The sequence below is a fragment of the Saimiri boliviensis genome, chromosome 12, assembly GCF_048565385.1.
Source record: "Saimiri boliviensis isolate mSaiBol1 chromosome 12, mSaiBol1.pri, whole genome shotgun sequence".
Lineage (NCBI taxonomy): Eukaryota > Metazoa > Chordata > Mammalia > Primates > Cebidae > Saimiri > Saimiri boliviensis.
Window position 1 is genome coordinate 10138965 of NC_133460.1, and position 20910 is coordinate 10159874.

Genomic DNA, 20910 nt, shown 5'->3' on the forward strand with positions numbered 1-20910 from the left:
GATTAAACACTGTCTCTACTAAAAATACAAAAATTAGCTGGGTATGGTAGCGCACACCTGTAATCTCAGCTACTAGGGAAAGGCAGGAGAATCGCTTTATCCTGGGAGGTGGAGACAGCAGTGAGCCGAGATCATGCCACTGCACTCCAGCCTGGGAGACAGAGCAAGAGTCCATCTTTTTGTGGTTCCCAGGCTGGTCTCAAACTTCTGGGTTCAAGCGATCCTCCCAGCTGAGCCTCCCAAAATGCTGGGATTATAGGCCTGAGTGACTGCACACGGCCTTGGCTGGGTTCTGAAGACAAGAGTTTCTTGGAAGAAGGGAATATAAACTTGACAGTGGATTTCATGTTTTGGGATCTGGAAGATTAATGGGTGGTGGCCACAGCTGTGTTTCCTATAATAACTCTAACCAGTGTCCCACCAGGATACCAGGTCCCTTGATGCTTCTTCCTACAGCAGCAGCTTCTAAAAAGGTCTTTGTGTTGAAACCACTGGGGCTCTGCCCAAGAGGTGACTCATTCTGTGCAGTTACTGAGAGGGCAGAAAACCCCAGAGGAGGGGCCAGAGGGGCAGTCAGGGAACAGGAGGCAGCAGGAAGAGTCTGTGTTATGGGCATCACACACAACTTAAGCAAAATGAAGAAAAATACTCCACAGCTGAGAAAATACGTGACTTTTTTTGTGCAGCTGTATACTGCAACTTCCGTTTTCCGGTTTCAAGCAATTCTCCTGTCTCAGCCTCCCAAGTGGCTGGGACTACAGGCATGTACCACTATGCCCGGCTAATTTTTTGTATTTTTAGTAGAGATGGGGTTTCACCATGTTGGTCAGGATGGTCTCAATCTTTTGACCCTGTGATCCGTCCGCCTCAGCCTCCCAAAGTGCTGGGATTAAAGGCGTGAGCCAACGCACCCAGCCAAATAAGTGGTTTTGAATTAACTTTGACTACAGCTTGCATTTGAAGAACAAACAAATGCTATTAATTGACAAGAACTTTTAACAAAAAGCTTTTGTAGGCCAGGAGTGGTGGCTTATGCCTTTAAATCCCAGCACTTTGGGAGGCCAAGGTGAGTGGATCTACAGACCCCAGGAGTTTGAGGCAAATCCCATCTCTACAAAAAAATAAAAAAATTAGCTGGCTGCAAGGGTACATGCCTGTAGTCCCAGCTACCTGGGAGGCTGTGGCGGGTGGATCACCTCAGCCCAGGAGGTCAAGGCTACAGTGAGCCCTGATGGCTGGTGCCACTGTACTCCTGGATGACAGAGTGAAATCCTGTCTCAAAGAAAAAAAAAAAAACAAACGTTTTGTAGAGATTGGTTCTCACTATATTGCCCAGGCTGGTCTCAGACTCCTGGGTTCAAGCAATCCTCCTGCCTTGGCCTCCCAAAGTGCTGGGATTATAGGCACGAGCCGAGGATATTTTGTTTTGTTTTGTGACAAAGTTTTGCTCTTGTTGCCCGAGCTGGAGTGTAATGGCGTGAACGCAGCTCACTGCAACCTCCATCCCCTAGTTCAAGCGATTCTCCTGCCTCAGCCTCCCAAGCAGCTGGGATTACAGGCATGTGCTGCCACGCCCAGCTAATTTTTTATGTTTATTTTTAGTAGAGACGTGGTTGCATCATGTTGACCAGGTTGGCCTCGAATTCCTGACCTCAGGTGATCCACCCATCTCTGGCTCCTAAAGTGTTGGGACTACAGGTGTGAGCCACTGTGCCCGGCCTGGATATTTTTAAAAGTAGGTAATTTTATTTCCTGCTATATGAAAAATGAAAAGAATTATACAAACAATATATGTTTTTGTAGGAAAATCAGTGTTAGGTAAAAATAGAAAACATGTTAAACTATGAGGCTCTACTGAATCAGTTAAAACTGTGTGACGTGCTTCTGGATTTGTCTGTGTGTCTGTGTGTGTGCGCGTAAGGCAGACGTGAGATCATCTTGTACACAGTGTTTTGTAACCTGATTTATTCACTGATTTATATTGAAATGCCTTTCAACACCAACAGGAGTATTCTACCACTTCCATTTTTGGCAGGTGGGTGTTCTGCTGGGAGTGTGTGGGTGGAGCACAGTTTGCTCAATCCATTATCTCTTTACCGACTTTCAGGTCGCTTTAAAATGTTTGCTATTATAAAAAAGCTGGCTGGGCACAGTGGCTCACGCCTGTAATACCAGCACCTTGGGAGGCGGAGGCACATGGCTTACCTGAGGTCAGGAGTTTAAGACCAGCCTGGCCAACATGGTGAAACCCCATCTGTACTAAAAATACAAATAATTAGCTGGGCATGGGGGTGGGCGCCTGTAATCCCAGCTACTTGGGAGGCTGAGGCAGGAGAATTCCTTGAACCCAGGTTGCAGTGAGTAAGATCCCGTCATTGCACGCCAGCCTGGATGGCAAGGGTGAGACTCCATCTCCAAAGAAAAAACAACTGTGTGCACATATGTCTTTGTGTATCTGCCTGCTGGCGTCCTGCTCTCCGAGGCTGTGGTCATGAATTGCTAATTGACTTTTCAGAGGGTGTCCCAACTTACACTTCTCCCCAAAAAGTGGGACAGTGTCCTTTTGTAGAACTCTCCACATTTCTTTCTTTTTCTTCTTTTTTTTTTTTTTTGAGACGGAGTTTTGCTCCTGTTACCCAGGCTGGAGTGCAACGGCGCGATCTCGGCTCACGGCAACCTCCGCCTCCTGGGTTCAGGCAATTCTCCTGCCTCAGCCTCCTGAGTAGCTGGGATTACAGGCACGCGCCACCATGCCCAGCTAATGTTTTGTATTTTTAGTAGAGATGGGGTTTCACCATGTTGACCAGGATGGTCTCGATCTCTTGACCTCGTGATCCACCCGCCTCGGCCTCCCAAAGTGCTGGGATTACAGGCGTGAGCCACCGCGCCCATCATTTCTTTCTTTTATACTTTTTTTTTTTGAATGAGTTTTTTTTTCCCCTTTCCTTTATTTTTCAGTATTTTTAGGACAGGGTCTCACTCTGTCACCCAGGCTGGAGTGCAGCGGCACAATCAGGGCTCACTGCAGCCTTGACCTCCTGGGCTCAAGCAGTCCTCCCATCTCAGTCTCCTGAGCAGCTGGGACTACAGGTTCGTGCCACCACAATGGGCTAATTTATGTGTGTGTTGGGGGGGGGGTGTGTAGAGATGGGGGTCTCCCTATATTGCCCAGGCTGGTCTCAAACTCCTGGACTCAAGCAATCCTTCCCCTCAGCCTCCTGGAGCGTTGGGATTATGGGCATGAGCCACTGTGCCTGGCTAGTTCAGGCTGTTTCTGAGCCAGCACCACAGAGTTTTAAACTGGTATTGTGGTGGTACTATATCTTCTAGTATCTAGTATCTGTTCTCCCTCTTACATCTTCCTTTTCAACATTGTCTCGATTATTCCTAATTTTTCCTTCTAGATTAATTTGAGAATCATTTCGAATCACCTACATACATATTTATTTTTTGATTCTGAATCTCACCTGTCAGAAAGCACCAGGTGTCTGTCCCTTAGGAAGGGACCATTTATTTTTTCTTTTTAAAGATGGGGTCTCAGGCTGGGCACAGTGGTCCACACCTGTAATCCCAGCACTCTGGGTCGCTAAGGCAGGAGTGTCACTTGAGGCCAAGAGTTCAAGCCCAGCCTGGGCAATATAACAAGACCTTACCTCTACAAAAAATAATCAGCTGGGTATAGTGTTGCGTGCCCATAGTCCCAGCTACTTGGGAGGTTGAGGCAGGAGGATTGCTTGAGACGGGGTCTTGCTCTGTCATCCAGACTGGAGTACAGTAGCATGACCAAGGCTTACTGCAGCCTTGACCTCCTGGGATCAAGCAGTCCTCCTGCGATCAAGCAGTCCTCCTGCCACAGCCTCCTAAACACGGACTACAGGCATGAGCCACCTCGCCCAGCCCCTAATGTTGAGTCCTTGTTTTCAGTGAGAAGATGCTCAGGGCCAGACTTGGGGTGAGAGAAAACTCATCTTGAGAAAGTGAAGGGTCCTCTGATGGGACTTCTGGGCTGGACACTGGAAAATTCTTTTTTTTTTTTTGGAGATGGCTCTGTTGCCCAGGCTGGTATGCAGTGGTGCAATCTCGGCTCACTGCAAACTCCACCTCCTGGGTTCAAGCAATTCTCCTGCCTCAGCCTCTGAGTAGCTGGGATTACAGGCGCCCACCACCATACCTGGCTAATTTTGGTATTTTTATTAGAAATGAGGCTTCACCATGTTGGCCACACTGTTCTCGAACTCCTGACCTTAAGGGATCTGCCTGCCTCAGCCTCCCAAAGTGCTAATATTACAGGCGTGAGCCACCGTGCCCAGCCCAGAAAATATTTTTATTTAAAGATCATAGGCCAGGTGCAGGGGCTCATGCCTATAATCCCAGGACTTTGGGAGGCTGAGGCAGGCAGATCCCCTGAGGTCAGGAGTTTGAGACCAGCCTGGTCAATGTGGTGAAACCCCATCTCTACTAAAAAACAAAATTGGCTAGACATGGTGACACATGCCTGTAATACCAGCTACTGGGGAGGCTCAGGCAGGAGAATTGCTTGAACCTGGGAGGCAGAGGTTGCAGTGAGCCAAGGTTATGCCATCGCACTTCAGCCCAGGTGACAAGAGTGAAACTCTGTCTCAAAAAAAAAAATTTACTTTTGATTTAAGAGAACCAAGAATTTTCAGTGGTGGGGACTTGGGAAATAAAGATGAATTTAAGTCTATAAAGTACCATTACAAAATATAAACAAAGCTGAGAAAAACAACATTATAACTATGAGCATTTTTGTTGAATGGGCTTGCATGGTATTAGATTGTAGAAAATAAAAAAAACTACCCGAAATATAGCACGGTAGTATCTTAGACCCAAAGATCTACTGAAGGTGTGAATACAGCAAAGTGAAAGGTTTCTGTACACGCATTCATTATCTGTGCTGCAGGGAAGTGTGGATGTGACACACTCACCTGAGTCTAATGAAATGCCGTGTGGCATCCTGGATATGTGAGGCCACCTGTGGCTCACCTTTGAGCATCCCAAGCAGCAATGACTCGAGATTACGAAATGAAGGGAAACACAGGCATCGTCCCTCAGTCGAGACACGAAACATCACTCACGTCTAGGTACCGATATGCCAGAGAATTCCCTTTTTAGACATGTTTTTAAGACCTACTTCCCCATCCCTCCCACGACCAAAGGGCTCTGCTTGAAAATTAAATTCAACTTTTGTTTTCAGAATTTGCTTTTTGGTGAATGTCTTTCATCACCAAGGCTGTAGTGCAGTGACACGATCTTGGCTCACTGCAAGCTCCGTCTCTCAGATTCAAGTGATTCTTCTGCCTCAGCCTCCCAGCCTCCTGAGTAGCTGGGATTACAGGCACCTACCACCACACCTGGCTAATTTTTGTATTTTTAGTAGAGATGGGATTTCAGCGTGTTTTCGAATTCCTGACCTCAGGTGATTCACCTGCCTCGGCCTCCCAAACTGCTGGGATTACAGGCGTGAGTCACCATGCCTTTTCAGTGAATCTCAAGATACGTATTGAAATAACCTGAAAGCATAGGCTCTTCCAAAATCTAGTACTCCAAGTCAGTTTTTTAAGTACTCCATGGAATGAGATCATCCTTCCTTTTAAACATAAACAAAGTGAAGCAGTGACTGACTTTTCATGTCAAATATAAAATCAAGACAACACAACAGAAGTCAGTATTCTAGACTCAGAATAAAAGCGCAATGGCCAAGTAAGTTATTTCACAAGGTGATCAACAGGCTTCTGGTAGGTTTCACAACCCATGGACACTTTCCTGGTGGGTAAAGCAACACATTAAATCCAAAACCTTGGCTGGACACAGTGTCTCACTGCCTGCAATCCCAGCACTTTGGGAGGCCGAGGCAGGCAGATCACCTGAGGTCAGCAGTTCGAGACCAGCTGGACAAAATAGTGAAACCCTGTCTCTACTCAAATTACAAAAAATTAGCTGGGCGTGGTGGCAGGCACCTGTGATCCCAGCTACTCTGGAGGCTGAGGCAGGAAAATCGCTTGAACCTGGGAGGTGGAGGTTGCAGTGAGCAGAGATTGTGCCACTGTCCTCCAGCCTGGGCAGAAGAGTGAGTCTCCATCTCAAAACAACAACAACAACAACAACAACAACAACAACGGAAGAAAAAAACCCAACCCTCCCCTCTCATACGTCCTTTAGGCCAGGCTCACCGGCGAGAAACAATTCAGCTCTGGCTAGTTGGTTAGAAATGAATGTCAACACGAATCAAAGATCTTGTTCTTTTGCAATACTAATCAATTTATTTCCTTACCTGGGAATGCCGGGGGGGGGGGGGTGTGTGTCATGAATTTCCAAAAGAAAAATTACTCAGTTTTGCTCTTTTATCTTAAGCAGGCAGAGAGGCAAACAGTTGGGTGCTGGGCACATGCCCAGAGGATGCCATTCATGGCTAATTCCCAGGTACGGGCAGGGATCTTGCATGGCAATGGTTACCCAGGGCTGGCAGAGGGCAGTCAGAGCTGTCTTTCCATTTCCCTCAAGTGCCTGGCCACCTAGATCTGAAATGCAGAGAGAGGACATGCAGCGGGTGGCCCTGGAGTTACAAAGCTGCCCCTGAATCGGTCGAAGAGGACATCTCTCCATTCAAGTATCACGTGTGGGGCTGAGAGATCTGCCCACAAGCTTGGGAATACAGGAATCAGGTTGAAGAGCAAGGCTTCCTCACATTTACATGAAAGGGGCTGCTGGGTTCAGCGGCCACATTAAACAAATTGCAACTGGTTGAATACATACTGATTTTCAAGAATGGCAAGACATTTGGGAAATATATATATATATATATATATATATATATATATATTTGTAAAATACATATATTTCCCATCTGTCTTACCATTACGTATACATTCGTACTGGGAAATATATACATATAAATTTATATATGGCTGGTGCCAGAGGAAGAAAAATGAGAGTAAAATTAGAACCCCAAGTTAAATGTCCCATCCCATGAAAATTCTCCCTGGGAGGCCAGGTGCTGTGGTTCACGCCTGTAATCCCAGCAGTTGGGGAGGCTGAGGCGGGTGGATCATGAGGTCAAGAGATTGAGACCATCCTGGCCAACAGGGTGAAACCCTGTCTCTACTAAAAATACAAAAATTAGCTGGATGTGGTGGTGTGTGCCCATAGCCTCAGCTACTTGGGAGGCTGAGGCAGGAGAATCGCTTGAACCCGGAGGCAGAGGGCACAGTGAGCCAAGATCATACCACTGCACTGAAGCCTGGCAACAGAGCGAGGCTCTGTCTCAAAAAAAAAAAAAGAAAGAAAGAAAGAAAGAAAATCTCTCGGGGAAAAATTATTCTGGAGTAAACTTTTATTCTCTGGCACATTCTTAGGAGTTTACATTGGCTTCTGAAACTTCCTAATTGGCCCCAGCCTCCAACTCCCTCTGGTTCCACTGAACAAGGGACCTGCTAACCGTGCCTCAGTTCACTCTTCTCAGTAGACAAAGAGTCCCTGCTCTCAAAACATGAGCACTCTAAACTGAGGCAGGTGCATAGAGACACGTATACAAGGGCCCACTGGGACTGTGAGTTTATCTGGGAATTCATTTCCTGGGAAGAAGGAAAGGTGATAGGAAGGCTGGCTGAGGAAAGTTTGGGGAACCTGGGGAGGAAGGGGCTCCCAGAGACTTCAACAAAAGGCAAGCTTTGAATCTGTGGTTGTTGACAACAAGAATCAAAATGTCCGAATCCCTGTCCTGGAAACCCCACAACACAGAGGTGCAGCGTTGAGGAAAAGGTCCTGTCTCGTTTGATGTGGCATGCCCCCAATCTCTTGCTGTAACAGTGGCTCAGAAAAAAAAAAAACAAAAAAAACACAAAAACACAAAAAACCGTAACTGCTTAATGATGTTGCGGGCTCTAAGGGTCTCTGCAAAGACTTGTCCCCCATGATCATAAGTGACTTGCAGCCTCTGGGTTTCACCGCCAGCCTGCCTGGAGCCGTGCCTGGCCCAAAGCCCTGCCACCGGTAAGCTGGCTTACAAACCACTCGGGCGTGAAGGTTACGTAAAAGCAAGCCGCCCAGCTCCCCGACAGGCAGGTGGATGGACAAACAGCACTGCTGGGACCCTGCTCAGCCACGGAGGAACAACACACACAGCCTGGCGAGTCCCTGAAACCGAATCGCTGTGCAAGATGTCAGAGGAAACAGCATAGGCACTGCGGGATGTCATTATGCAGAGCTCGAGGAGATGCAAGTCAACCTACAGTCACAGAAGGCAGATCAGTGGTTACCTGGGGACAGGTCGGGCAAGGAGAGGTGGGGGAGGTCACACAAGGCACAGGGAAGTAACTCTGGGGTCTTGGGTCTATAAACGTCCAGCGTTTATACATATTTCAAAACTCATCAGATTATACTCTTTAAGTAAGTACAGTTCAGTATATGTCAATGATACTGCAATAACATTATTACCCATGGACAGAAAAGCAGCAGCAGCCCAAGGCGAAAGAGTCAACCCTGGGCCCTGAACACAGGAATTCTGAGGGGCCAGCGGTCTCCCACCAGGTTCTTCTCAGCCTTTCAAGAATGTCAGCCCCTCTCTGCTGTCTCCTAAGTCGCTGGCACCTACCTTCCCATCTCACAATATTTTCCCCGTGTGGTCTCCTGTTATCGGAAACCCACTGCTGTGGGATTGCCCCTCTGTTCATGAAACAGGAAACAAACCTACACTTCCAAGTGTCTTCCTTTCTCACATAAAACTGAGGACCTTACCATCTGCCTCTATGTGCAGGCAGCTCAGCTAGACTGTCCACGGCTGCACTGTCCAGTATGGAAGCCCTGGCCACATGTGGCTATTTTGACTTTAGATTAATTGAAACACAGCCGAACGTGGTGGCAAGCGCCTGTAGTCCTAGCTACTGGGGAGGCTGAGGTGGGAGGATTTCTTGAGTCCCGGAGTCTGAGACCAGTATGGGCAACACACTTCATCACTAAAAAAGGCAAATACAACTAAAAACCCAGTTCTCCAGTTCCATGACTCACACCTGCAGTGCTCAATGGCCCTGTGTGGCCAGCGGCTACTGAACTGGACAGCACCAAATACAGCATTTCCATCATCCCAGAATGTTCTGTCAGACAGAAAGGCTGGTCCAAAGACAGTCCTTGACCTTCAGGAACTGCAGTTTGGTGAGATATGTGCAGAGGCAGAGGAAAGCTGGCTTCCCCTTCTCATCCACACACACAGATGGTCAGCCTCTCTGGGTGTGCCGAGAAGGAGAAACAACAGGCTCAGGTTGAATGAACCAGAGGGTGCCGGTCCCTTGTTAGCAGGAAGCAGCTTAACTTGGGGAAGTTGGGAAAGAGGCTGGGTGGGGCCCAGCTCCCCGGGTGGAGGCAGGCAGGGTGCGTGATGGGGACTTCTCTGCAGGTGCACTGGGGAGGCAGACACTAGGGAATCAGGCAGGGAGGGAACTGGCCTGGTAAAGCCTGAGGGTGGGGTGGGGGCAGGGGGTTTAGGCGGCAGGAGCTGCAGGCCTGTAGGGTAGGGGCGGCCAGAAGACTAGAGGCAGATGAGGCTGGTGAGGGGGTCCCAGTGGGGGGCCATATGGGGGAGAGAGCCTTACTCTGTCTACCCAGTGTCCTGGCCCACCTTGTCACTCAGATACCCTCATGTTATCACTGTCTGAGGTGTCCAGTCTGCCCCAGAAAAACAACCAGCTAATACCCCTAATTGGAATTCAGCCTGGCACTCAGAGATCAGATGTGCTTTGTGAGAGTTCTCTGGGCTGGGGAAGTGGCGGCGAGACCCTGGGATGGTGGTGACTAGAAGCAGAGAGCAGCAAAGGAGATGAAAAGTGGGGACGTTAAAGAACTCCTGGGGCAAAAAGAACACCAGAACCTAGTGGCAGCTGGACGCTCAGGTGACGAGGGGAGCTCAGGACCCGAACTTTCTTTTTCTCTTTTTTCTCTTTTTTTTTGAGACAGTCTTGCTCTGTCACAGGCTGGACTGCAGAGGCGCAATTTGGCTCACTATAACCTCCGCCTCCTGGGTTCAAGCGATGCTTCCGCCTCCGCCTCCCAAGTAGCTGGGACCACAGGTGCGTGCCACCACACCCGGCTAATTTTTTCGTATTTTTAGGAGAGATGGGGTTTCGTCATGTTGGCCAGGATGATCTCGGTCTTTTGACCTCGTGATCTGCCTGCCTCGGCCTCCCAAAGTGCTGGGATTACAGGCGTGAGCCACCGCATCCACCCCTCTTTTTTATTTTTTGAGATGGAGTCTCCTTCTATTGCCCAGGCTGGAGTGCAGTGGCGGTCTTAGCTCACTGCAACCTCTGCCTGCTGGCTTTTAAAGTGGCTGATGCTGATTCTCCTGGCTAGTTTTTGTATTTTTAGTAGAGATGGGGTTTCACCATATTGGCCAGGCTGGTCTTGAACTCCTGACCTCATGATATGCCTGCCTCAGCCTCCCAAAGTGCTGAGATTACAGGTGAGCCACTGCACCCGACCTTGGGACCCCAACCTTCAACAGAGCAAAGGAAAACATGTTGGGGGAGCCAGCACCCCGGCAGCGCCTGGCTACCTTCCGCGGTGCTTTTCATGCGCTAACAGCTCGTCCTTCCACCCTGATAATAAATGGGAACCTGGGGAAAGGGACCTATCCAAAAATCTTGTCCCCCTCACCCAACAGCCATCCCGCACAGGATAAGGATCTAACAGGCTCCTTTCTGCAAGCCACGGATCTTCTTGCTGAGGCCTGGGGACGTGTCCCGTGTCTGGTCCCCAGAGCCCATGAGCCAGATTGAGGCACAGCTGCAAAGTGACTGACCTGTGCTGTTGCAACGGTCAAAGTCACAAAGAGCAGAGAATGAGGGGCACCCCAGAACATAGGAGACGGGGACACAGACACCCCTGAGACCCTTGCACAGCCAGAGAGAACAGTGTGGGAAGATGCCCACCTTTGGGAAGCTGGGGCGGTGAGGAGTGTTAATTCTGCAACCTTTCTTACATTATTTCAAAATGGTTTTTGAAAACTTAAAAATGAAACAAACAGAACATTTCATTTGGAACTCTTAATTCTGGAAGAACTGAATTCTCTCAGCTCTCAACCCTGTGTGACTGCTGCCAGCGTGGCCCGGGGGCTCCTGCAGCCAAGCAGCAGAAGAGCAGGCTGTGCCCAGCAGCTTCCAGGCCACCTCGGCCTCTGCCCTGCGTTCTATCTGGCTGGCAAGCACCTCCTTCTCCACAGCTCCTACATCTATCTGCTCCACTTTTTAGGGAGACTGGGGTACTCCTGGTGACCGGTGCAGCTGCAGCAGGCTGGCTTTCGGCGGCACCTGGGACAGGAAGCCCTGGCCGGCTCACCTTGACAGCTTCATTAAAAAAACTTATTGAAAAGCTGTTCTTATCATAATATGGCAGGGGAAGAAATCACATACCCTGGCTAAGCAGTGGTGAATTTACTATTTGTCATATGAAAAATAAAAATTAAAATTCTTCATTCAATGTCTTAATTCATATATGGAAAAAACTTCCTGCAGATCATCGGGGCAGAGGAAAAAAAAGAGGAAAAAATGGCAAACTGATAATCTCTGTGGAGCGGGATTATGGTGTTTGTGTTCTCCAGCTTAATCCTATCCACATGTTCTATGAAATGGATGACATTTATTTATTTCCATTTTATTTTCAGGTATTTATTTATTTTGAGCAGTGTCTCACTCTGTCGTCCTGGCTGGAGTGCAATGGCGCCATCTTGGCTCACTGCAACTTTCACCTCCCAGGTTTAAGCCTCAGCCTCCTGAGTAGCTGGGACTACAGGTGCCTGCCACCACGCCTGGCCATTTTTTTTTATTTTTATTTTTTGGTATTCTTAGTAGAGAGAGGGTTTTGCCACATTGGCCAGGCTGGTCTCAAACTCCTGACCTGAGATGAGGAGGTCAGGAGTTCAACGTCAACTGTCGGGAGGCCAAAGTAGGAGGACTGCTTAAGTCTAGGAGTTAGAGATCAGCCTGGGTAACATGGTGAGACTTCATTGCCCACCTGCTCAGCCTTCCAAAGTGCTGGGACTACAGACGTGAGCCACCGCGCCTAGCCAGTAACTTTTATTTAACTGGGAAGAAATAAGTTTGAATAAAATTGCCTTCCTAGGCCAAGCGTGGTGGCTCATGCCTGTAATCCCAGCACTTTGGGAGGCCGAGGTGGGCGGATCGCAAGGTCAGGAAATCAAGACCATCCTGGCTAACACAGTGAAACCCTGTCCCTACTAAAAATACGAAAAAATTAGCTGGGCATGTTGGTACAAGCCTGTAGTCCCAACTTCTTGGGAGGCTGAGGCAGGAGAATCGCTTCAATCTAGGAGTCGGAAGTTGCAGTGAGCTGAGATCGCGCCACTGCACTCCAGCCTGGGTGGGTAACAGAGCAAGACCCCGTCTCAAAAAACAAAACAAAACAAAACAAAAACAAAAGCCTGTCTTCCCTTGCACGCCTTCCTTACACAGCATCAAATGCTGAATGATCAGCAAACATCGCGGTCTGGGGGTGTTGACAGAACACGCGCTCCAGCTGCCTGCCATGAGCCTGGGCTGTTACTGCAGTTTCTTTAGGGTTAAGAACATTTTAAGGCAAACGATGACTACTAACACTCACATGTCACTTCTCATATTTTAAGGTAAAAAAATACCTTATTTTTCCTCTTACAAGCTGAGTGGTTGGTCACTACAGGGAGAAGGGCTCTTTGCCGCCCGGGTAAGCATGGCAAACGTGGCGGCTCTGCAGGGCCCTCCTCTGGGACTGCACGGGACAGTGTGTGTGGACGCAGCATTTGCTCCTCGCCAGCCCCACCCCGCTCAGGTCTGTTTCCAACCTTCTTCTTTTCCACTGAGAAAGAACTTGAGGGATTTAAGAAACTTTGTATCAGATCCCGCACAACCAGAAACTGCACTGTCTGGCAGGTGGGAGGTAGGTAGCAATGTCCAGTGCCTGCCAACCCAGGCGGTCCTAAGAATCCGTCAAGGGCTCTGCCCTGACCCTGCTCAATCTGCCTGCCCACAACTCTCCCGGCAACCAACAACCAGTGATGGTGCCTGGCTCCTAAAATAAAACTGACTTGCGACATCCGTGGCCTGTGCAGCCCAGCGAGGGGAAGAGGATGGGCCCAGGGTGTGCGGCTCCCAAGGAGCAGGCTGGCACTTGGGCTGGCGACTGTAGACGCCACAGCTTGGGTCACTCTCTCCGGACCCCACCCTCTCTAGCTCCTATCACTTTCATACACCCAGCTGCCTCGTATTAGAACACACTGGGCATCACTGTGGTTATTAGTGGTAAGAAGAAGGGAACAGGGATGTCTGCTCCGCTCATGCTTTTTCCAAAGCCTGCAGATTCTGTCTGCTCAGAGGCTGCAGTGGCTCAGGTTACCCATCTCTGACTAAGCCTTCTAGAGCAGAGGGGCTGGGGACGGAGCTTCGGCTGACAGCTCAACCAGGAGCACCTCTGCAACAAGACAAGCCCGCAGCCTGTGACGTCCTGCTCTCCTCTCATCAGACACCCATCTAAGTGATCAGCAGTCCCTGCCTAGAAAAGAAGCCAACCCACAGGGCACAATGGCCTCTCCACAAAGCTGGAAGTGAATGTCTGCTTGACTCAGAAGAGGAGCAAGCATGCCAAATGTTGACAGCATCGAGCCCTTTTCCTTAGTTGTAAAGCCCTGAGGTCTTTCCAAGGGCGCACTGTTAGCGTTTAATCACAGCCTCCATGCTGGCCAAGCATTGGTGGGCTTTGAGGCTCGGCTCCCAAAGCTCTCTGTGCAGCTTCTCTAAAGAGCTGAGGCAATAGTGAGTCTCAGCCTAAAGTCGATAGCTTTGCACACCACATGCACACCCACCAGCTCCGTCCAGCGCAAGCCCTGGGGGAGGGCAGAGGCACTCACTGCAGCTTGCATGTGAACTGCACAGAGCCGGGCAGCATCTGTCCCATGCAGAGCTCATTTTTAAGTCGCAAGGTTATAATTCCGACCCTTAACGTTGTCCATCGTGATTTCCCCCTTTTAGTTCCTTCTCAACCACTACAGTGACCACATAGGTCCAAGGTAAAAGAAAAGAAACCCACCGGAAATCTAGGTCAGGCCACTGAGAGTGGGAGAGAAGTGGAGGGTGGTGCCCAGCACAGGGAGGCAGCCACAGCTCCACAGCTGAGCGAGGGGAGCCCCGACGCTCCAGGCTTCTGGGGAGTAGTCCTCCAGTGCCCGCAGCTGCCCAACATGGAAGCAATCACCCAGGCCTGCATCGGGTTCATTCTGCATCCCGGCTGGGCACTTCTGGGGTGGGTGACCTTGGTTCAGCTCCTCTACTTCTTGGGGCCAGTTTCCTTCCTAGTAAAATGCCTACTGTCACCCTGAGCTCCAAAATCCACGAACTCTTGCATTCCCTTAGATGAGAGCTTTAACTCAGTTTGGTGAAACCGGGATATTCCAATCAACACATAACTGCCTCTCGACAGCACGAAACCCAAACACAACAGAAACTACAGTAAGGAGCAATGATACAACACACTGTTTTGTTTTGTTTTGTTTTTTATAAACACGCTTTTAAACCAAACTAGGACGTAACTCACCTTGGTTTCAGGAAAAGCCAAAATGCTGAAAAACTCTTTTATTTTCATATTAAAGTCAAGAACATGTTAAGCCGAATTAATTGAAAAGGAATTCAAAGTCATTTCCTAAGATACTTCCTATTCATAAGTCCAACAGCATCACCTAACTCCTAGAATGGGAAAATGTCTGTGCTTAGAGACCGCCTAGCACAATTCACTCCTTTGATGGAAAATCAAAACCCAGGCAGGCGACAGGCCAAGGTCACAGAGGCAAACCAGGGATGGGAACCAGTGCTCCCTGAACCTGCTTGCGACAAAGGGCGAGGCTCTGGGCCCACACGCAGGCAGGCCCCGCTCAGTATCTGATGGTAAATGAATGAAGCTAAGTGGTACTCCCTACAGGGCACGGCTCTTCCAACTGCTTCACAAATCAGCGATTTCCAGGTTATGGAGACCTTCAGATTACATCCTAGAACAGAATTAAACGCTTCGAACTCCGATTTTTAACTCCTCAGAAGCCAGAGTGGAGTTTTTCAGCTTGGCTACATCAGCTAACAATCTCACCAGGCAAGGAACCAAGGGGCAAAGAGATCACCTCTAGAAAGCGAGTGTTCGGCCTGCTGACAGGAGCAGCGGCCTTGTTCTGTGTTTACATCAACCAGTCAATTCACCCATGTCAGACTTTCAAAAGACGGGATCAGGGACAAGGGAAAGGTCTCCGACATCATCAACAGACGGCTGCAGCACCCTCAGAAAACCAAAGATTCCTTTTGGAGATGGGTTTAGAATGGCAGCTAACAGAGGTAGTAGCACTTGGGGTCTCGAAAACGGTTTTGACCAAACACAGGCACCAAAGCAAAGGGAACTGGCATGCAGAGGTGGGTGGGAGAGGACAGTGAGGCCTGGCTTCGAGGCTCAGCTCCCCGGGGATGACGCCAGGCACAGCGGGTTTGGAGTTGAGGGTTCAGGGTTCAGGGCTGGGGCCCGGAGGAGGGGGCCAGGGCCCAGTCCTGGGTGGGAGGGGGTCCCTGGCGTCGGGGTGGGGTTCCCGGGCAGGCAGGGGGTGGTGCTCTAGGGAGGTGTCTCGCGGCGGGCAGAGGGGGTGGGGGAGCCCCGGAGCGGGGTCAGGGGGTCCAGGCGGGCCTCGGGGTGGGCGCTGAGGGGTGGGGGAGCCCCGGGGCGGGGTGAGGGGGTCCAGGCGGGTCTCGGGGTGGGCGCTGAGGGGTGCGGGAGTCCTGGGGCGGGGTCTGGGCCCGGGACGGGGTGCGGGCGGGTCCCGCGGCCCACGCACCTCCTCCGCCTGCCTGCGCAGCGCCTTCTCGCGCTCGTACTGGGTGAGCAGCTGCTCGTTGTCCTCGCGCAGCAGCTCCAGCTCCACCTCGTGCTCCTGGTTCTCGCTGAGCACCGAGTCTAGGTTCTCCAGCACGTTCACCACCAGCGGCATGAGCTCCTTGACCACCTCCTCGTCATAGCAGTGGATGAGGCGCTCGAACTCGCGGTAGATGGAGCCCGCCAGGCCCGACACCCGCTCCGACATCACCGAGCCGGAGCAGTAGTCGTCCTGGTACACCACCACGCCGCCGCCCTCGTCCATCTGGATCTCCATCATCGCGGCCACCGCCGCCGCCAGCGCGGCTAGCTATCCGGCCGGCTCGCCCGGCCCGCCCCAGCTGCCTCAGGTCCCGCAGGCCGCGGCCCGACGCCTCCTGCAGCTGCTGTCGCCTCCGGGCTCCGCCGCCGCCGCTGCCGAGGCTGCGCCCGTCACTCACTCGCCGGAAGTCCCGCCCGCCAGCCGGAGGGGGCGGTGCCCGCGCGTCCCGCTGCGGCCGCGCCGCCAGGGGGCGCAGGGGCCGTGACGTCAGAGGAAGCCGGGCTTTGGACCGGAAGCGCGGCTTAGCTGGGCTGGGGGCGCTCCTGGCCAGGCCAGCTGGTGGGGTCCTCGGGGCGGCTGTGGTTGTGCCCGCTGTCCGCAGCGCGCGGTAGCTTGAGCACGTCTCGGTCACCCTGGGCTTTCGGTGACCTTGTTCGCGTCCCCAGGCTCTGCACGCACCAGCAGCCTTAGGTGAAGGTTCAGCGCCTGCGCCTCCACCCCGACCGCCCTGATGCGCCTACGTTCCCTGCGGCACTGCGCCCGACTCTGTCCGCGCCCTGCGCCTGCCCTCTTCTGGTGCCTCCCATCTCAGCTGGCTCTTCCCGGGATTCTGTGAATGCACTTTCAACGCCCATCTCATCCTGAAATCTGGAAGTGTGGCCTTCTTCCTTTCGCCCACTTCTCCCTACTGCACAGTGTGACTTACTCAGATTTTCGGGTTTTTTTCTTTCAAGATGGAGGCTCGCTCTGTCGCCCAGGCTGGAGTGCAGTGGCGCAATCCTGGCTCACTGCAACCCTTGCCTCTCGGGTTCAAGTGATTCTCCTGGCTTAGCCTTGCGAGTACCTGGGATTACAGGCCAGATAATTTTGTATTTTTAGTAGAGATGGGGTTTCCATATTGGCCAGGCTGGTCTCGAACTCCTGACCTCAAGTGATCGTCCTGACTCGGCCACTCAGAATGCTGGGATGACAGGCGCAAGCCACGGCGCCGAACAGATTTTTTATTTCTTTTCAGCAATCTCTTTAACCCATCCACTGGGTTACTAATTTCAAAGATTATATATATATATATATATATATATATATATATATATATATGTATGTATATGTATGTATATTATTATTTTTTTTTTTGGTGAGACGAAGTCTCGCTCTGTCGCCCAGGCTAGAGTGCAGTGACGCGATCTCGGCTCACTGCAACCTCTGCCTCCCGGGTCCATGCGATTCGACTGCCTCAGCCTTTCGAGTAACTGGGACTACAAGCATGCGCCATTACACTTGGCTTGTTTTGTATTTTTAGTAGAGGCAGGGGTTTCACCATATTGGCCAGGCTGGTCTTGAACTCATGACCTCAAGTGATCTGCCCGCCTCCCTAGGCCTCCCCAAGTGAGGCTGCGCCCAGCCAATGATTCTATTTTTGACCTATTTGATTTCTTATATTTTAGCAGTTTTTGATAGGTTCTTACTACTTCCAAACACGTATTTATCTTTAAGCTTTGTGTGTGTGTCTCATAAGTACAGTATGTGCAGCCTTTGCAGGTCTGATTCTGCATGTCATCCTGGTTGACTCGGCGCAGGCTCCCCTTCCCCCATTCTGAGCTAGTGTCCTCACGACTTTATCTCTGGAAGTACTTGAGGCCTGAACTTACGTGTTGCTCCAGAAGATTTGCACTTTATTTTGCTGGGCAGGGGGATGCCATGAACCCAAGACTTTGAAACTCAGTTTGGGAGCCACATGTGTACCGTGAGTTCTGACAAAACCACATCAGTGACTGCTTAATGGTAATGGAAATGTTCACTTACCGTCTTTCACCGACTCAAATCCTCATCAGTTCACATCCTCTCACCCTAACTTGACTGCACTGAAACATTAACTCCTGTAGCTGACACCTTACTGATTTTTTTTGTTCTGTTTTAGACGCAGGGTCTCACACTGTTGCCCAGGCCGGAGGGCACTGGCATGATCAGGGTTCACCTGAACTCTTAGGCTCAAGTGACCCCACCTCAGCCACCTAAGTAGTTGGGTCTACAGGTGTGTGCCACCACTGCCAGGCCAATTTTAAAAACATTTTTGTAGAGATGGAGGTCTCACTATGTTACCCTGGCTGGTCTTGAACTCCTGGCCTCAAGTGATGCTACCCCTTGGCCTCCCAAAGCGCTGAGATTACAGGCGTGAGCCACCACGCCAGGCCCTACTGTGTTTTTCACATTTTTTCCTCGAAACATGATTTGCTGTATGCTCACCCATCCCACCAAGAGGTTTCAGTCTCAGATTCAAGTTTCCTGGGAACCCAAGTGACTTAATTTTCCCAAATCTCCATTTCCTTTTTCTTGAGATGGAGTCTCACTCTGTTGCCCAGACTGGAGTGCAGTGGTAAAATCCAGGCTCACTGCAACATCCATCTCTCGGGTTCAAGTGATTGTCCTGCCTCAGCCTTCTGAGTAGCTGGGATTACAGGCAGACACCATCACGCCCGGCTAATTTTTATAATTTTTAGTAGAGACAGGGTTTCACTGTATTGGTCAGGAGCTGGTCTCAAACTTCTGCCCTCAGGTGATCCACCTGCCTTGGCCTCCTAAAGTGCTGGGATTACAGGCATGAGCCACCATGCCTGACCCCAAATTTCCATTTCTAAGCCTGCAAAACAGATCAGCTACTCCATGAAAGGAGCATGGTGCCATCTGTAGCAAATAATGTGATAAAGGTTATGGAGAGTTATGAAGTTTTATAAAGTCAAAATGACGAGGCATGGCAAATGGATGTAATCTGTAATTCTTCCTGGTGAGCAAGTTAGAGCAAGCTTGCATTTTGGGGGATGTTTAAAGCTTCTGCTTTATACCTTTGAGAAATTTGAGCCCTCTGAATTCTGGAGGTAGCACTACAGTAGGAGCACTGCTACCATGGGGAGAGGCCAACAGACTTGCCCATCACCTTAATTGTCACTAACATGATTGGCCAGATTTGTACTTGAAGTTGGTTAAAACAAAATCAAATTTTAACAAGATGTAATGGTGGATAATTATTGATGCTTATGGAATTGTACAACTTGTCTGCACCTGTAAGTTGGCACTGAATTAGAACTTCTTACAGCTGGGCATTGTAGCTTATACCTGTAATCCCAGCACTTTGGGAGGCTGAGAAGGGAGGATAGTTTGAACCCAGGAGTTTGAGACCAGCCTGGGAAACATGGTAAAACCCAGACTCTACAAAAAAAAAAAAAAAAAAAAAAAAATTACCAGGTTGGGGTGGTGCATGCCTGCAGTTAAGTACCAGCTACTTGGGAGGCTGAGGTAGATTCACTTGAGCCTGGAAGGTCAAGTCTGCAGTGATTGCAGAGATTGTACCACTGCACTCCAGCCTGGGAGACAGAATGGCTGTCTAAAAAAAAAAGAAGAAAGGGCTGGGCATGGTGGCTCAGGCCTGTAATTCCAGCACTTTGGGAGGCCGAGGTCGACAGATCACCTGCGGTCAGGAGTTTGAGACCAGCCTACCCAATATGAAAAACCTTGTCTCTACTAAAAATACAAAAAAATTAGCTGGGTGTAGTGGCAGGCACCTGTAATCCCAGCTACCCAGGAGGCTGAGGCAGAAGTTGCAGTGAGCTGACATCGCACCACTGCACTCCAGCCTGGGCGACAAGAGCAAAACTCAATCTCCTTAAAAAAAAAAAAAAAAAAAAAAGAGAGAAGAAAGAACTTATAACAGAGGAGTCGACTTCCTTTCAGATTTGGAAATATTGTCATGCAACTTTTTCCTCATTAAAAGAGGAAAAGTTACCTCTTTTAATGAGGAAAAAGATTTTTTTTTTACCAGATTTTTTTACCACCACAACCTGGTAATTTTTTTTTTTTAACCTTAAAATGTAAGATGGGCACAAAAGTTTCTAAAATTTGACTTTAATTTCTAAGTATCTGCCCTAATGCCTGCTAAAAAAAATAAAGTCACATAGTTCTGGCCAGGCACGGTGTCTCACACCTCTGATCCCAGCACCTTGGGAGGCCGAGGCAAGTCGATCACAAGGTCAGGAGTTCAAGACAGGCCTGACCAAGATGGTGAAACCATCTCTACTAAAAATACACACACACACAAATTAGCTGGGCATGGTAGCAGGTGACTGCAATCCCATTTACTCAGGAGGCCGAGGCAGACAATTGCTTGAACCTAGGAGGCTGACACTTGCAGTGAGCTGAGATCGCGCCACTGCACTCCAGCCTGGGCAACAGCAAGACTGTCTCAAAAAAAAAAAAAAAAAGTACAGAGTTCTCTGTGATGTTCCTCCCATCTTCATGAATTCAGTTTGAGAGAGCATCTTTAGATAGCACTTTATACCACACATAAAACAGGAATCTTTCAGTGATGATCTTCAAGATGGTAAGGATTATGAGTGCAGAAGAAATAAAGCAGCCAGCATAGGAGGGAGGAGGCATCTACATGCTCAGTGGGTGTGACACACCAGGCACACCACAAAGATCACACGGCAAAGTTACCTTACGTCAACAGAGCCTGTGTATTCCTGGACCAGGCCCGGGACTTGAAGTGATAACCCTTTGAGGTCTCTTACTCACACCCACCAGGTGGCGCCACCCGGGTCCTTCCAGGCTCGGCCACTGCCAGGCCTCTGGAGACAGAGAAGTATTTTTGAGGACATACGAAAATAGCAAATACATCAGGAGGAAAGACATCCAATCTCTGTGTGTATGGGTGTGTTTTGACACAGGGTCTTGCTCTGTCCTCCAGGCTAAAGTACAAC

General features: G+C 49.9%; 1 protein-coding gene across 13 annotated transcripts in view; it reads right to left on the reverse strand.

The window, feature by feature from the left end:
* The window catches only part of MAPK8IP3 (mitogen-activated protein kinase 8 interacting protein 3), a 58610-nt gene extending 42261 nt beyond the window's left edge, over positions 1-16349 (reverse strand). For all 13 annotated transcript variants that reach the window (XM_039477890.2, XM_039477883.2, XM_039477880.2 and 10 more), the window contains exon 1: positions 15860-16349. In XM_039477890.2, the coding sequence (XP_039333824.1) occupies positions 15860-16177 (318 nt within the window). In that variant the 5' untranslated portion in view covers positions 16178-16349. The remainder of the gene's footprint in view (positions 1-15859) is intronic.
* Between the last annotated feature and the right edge of the window lie 4561 nt (positions 16350-20910).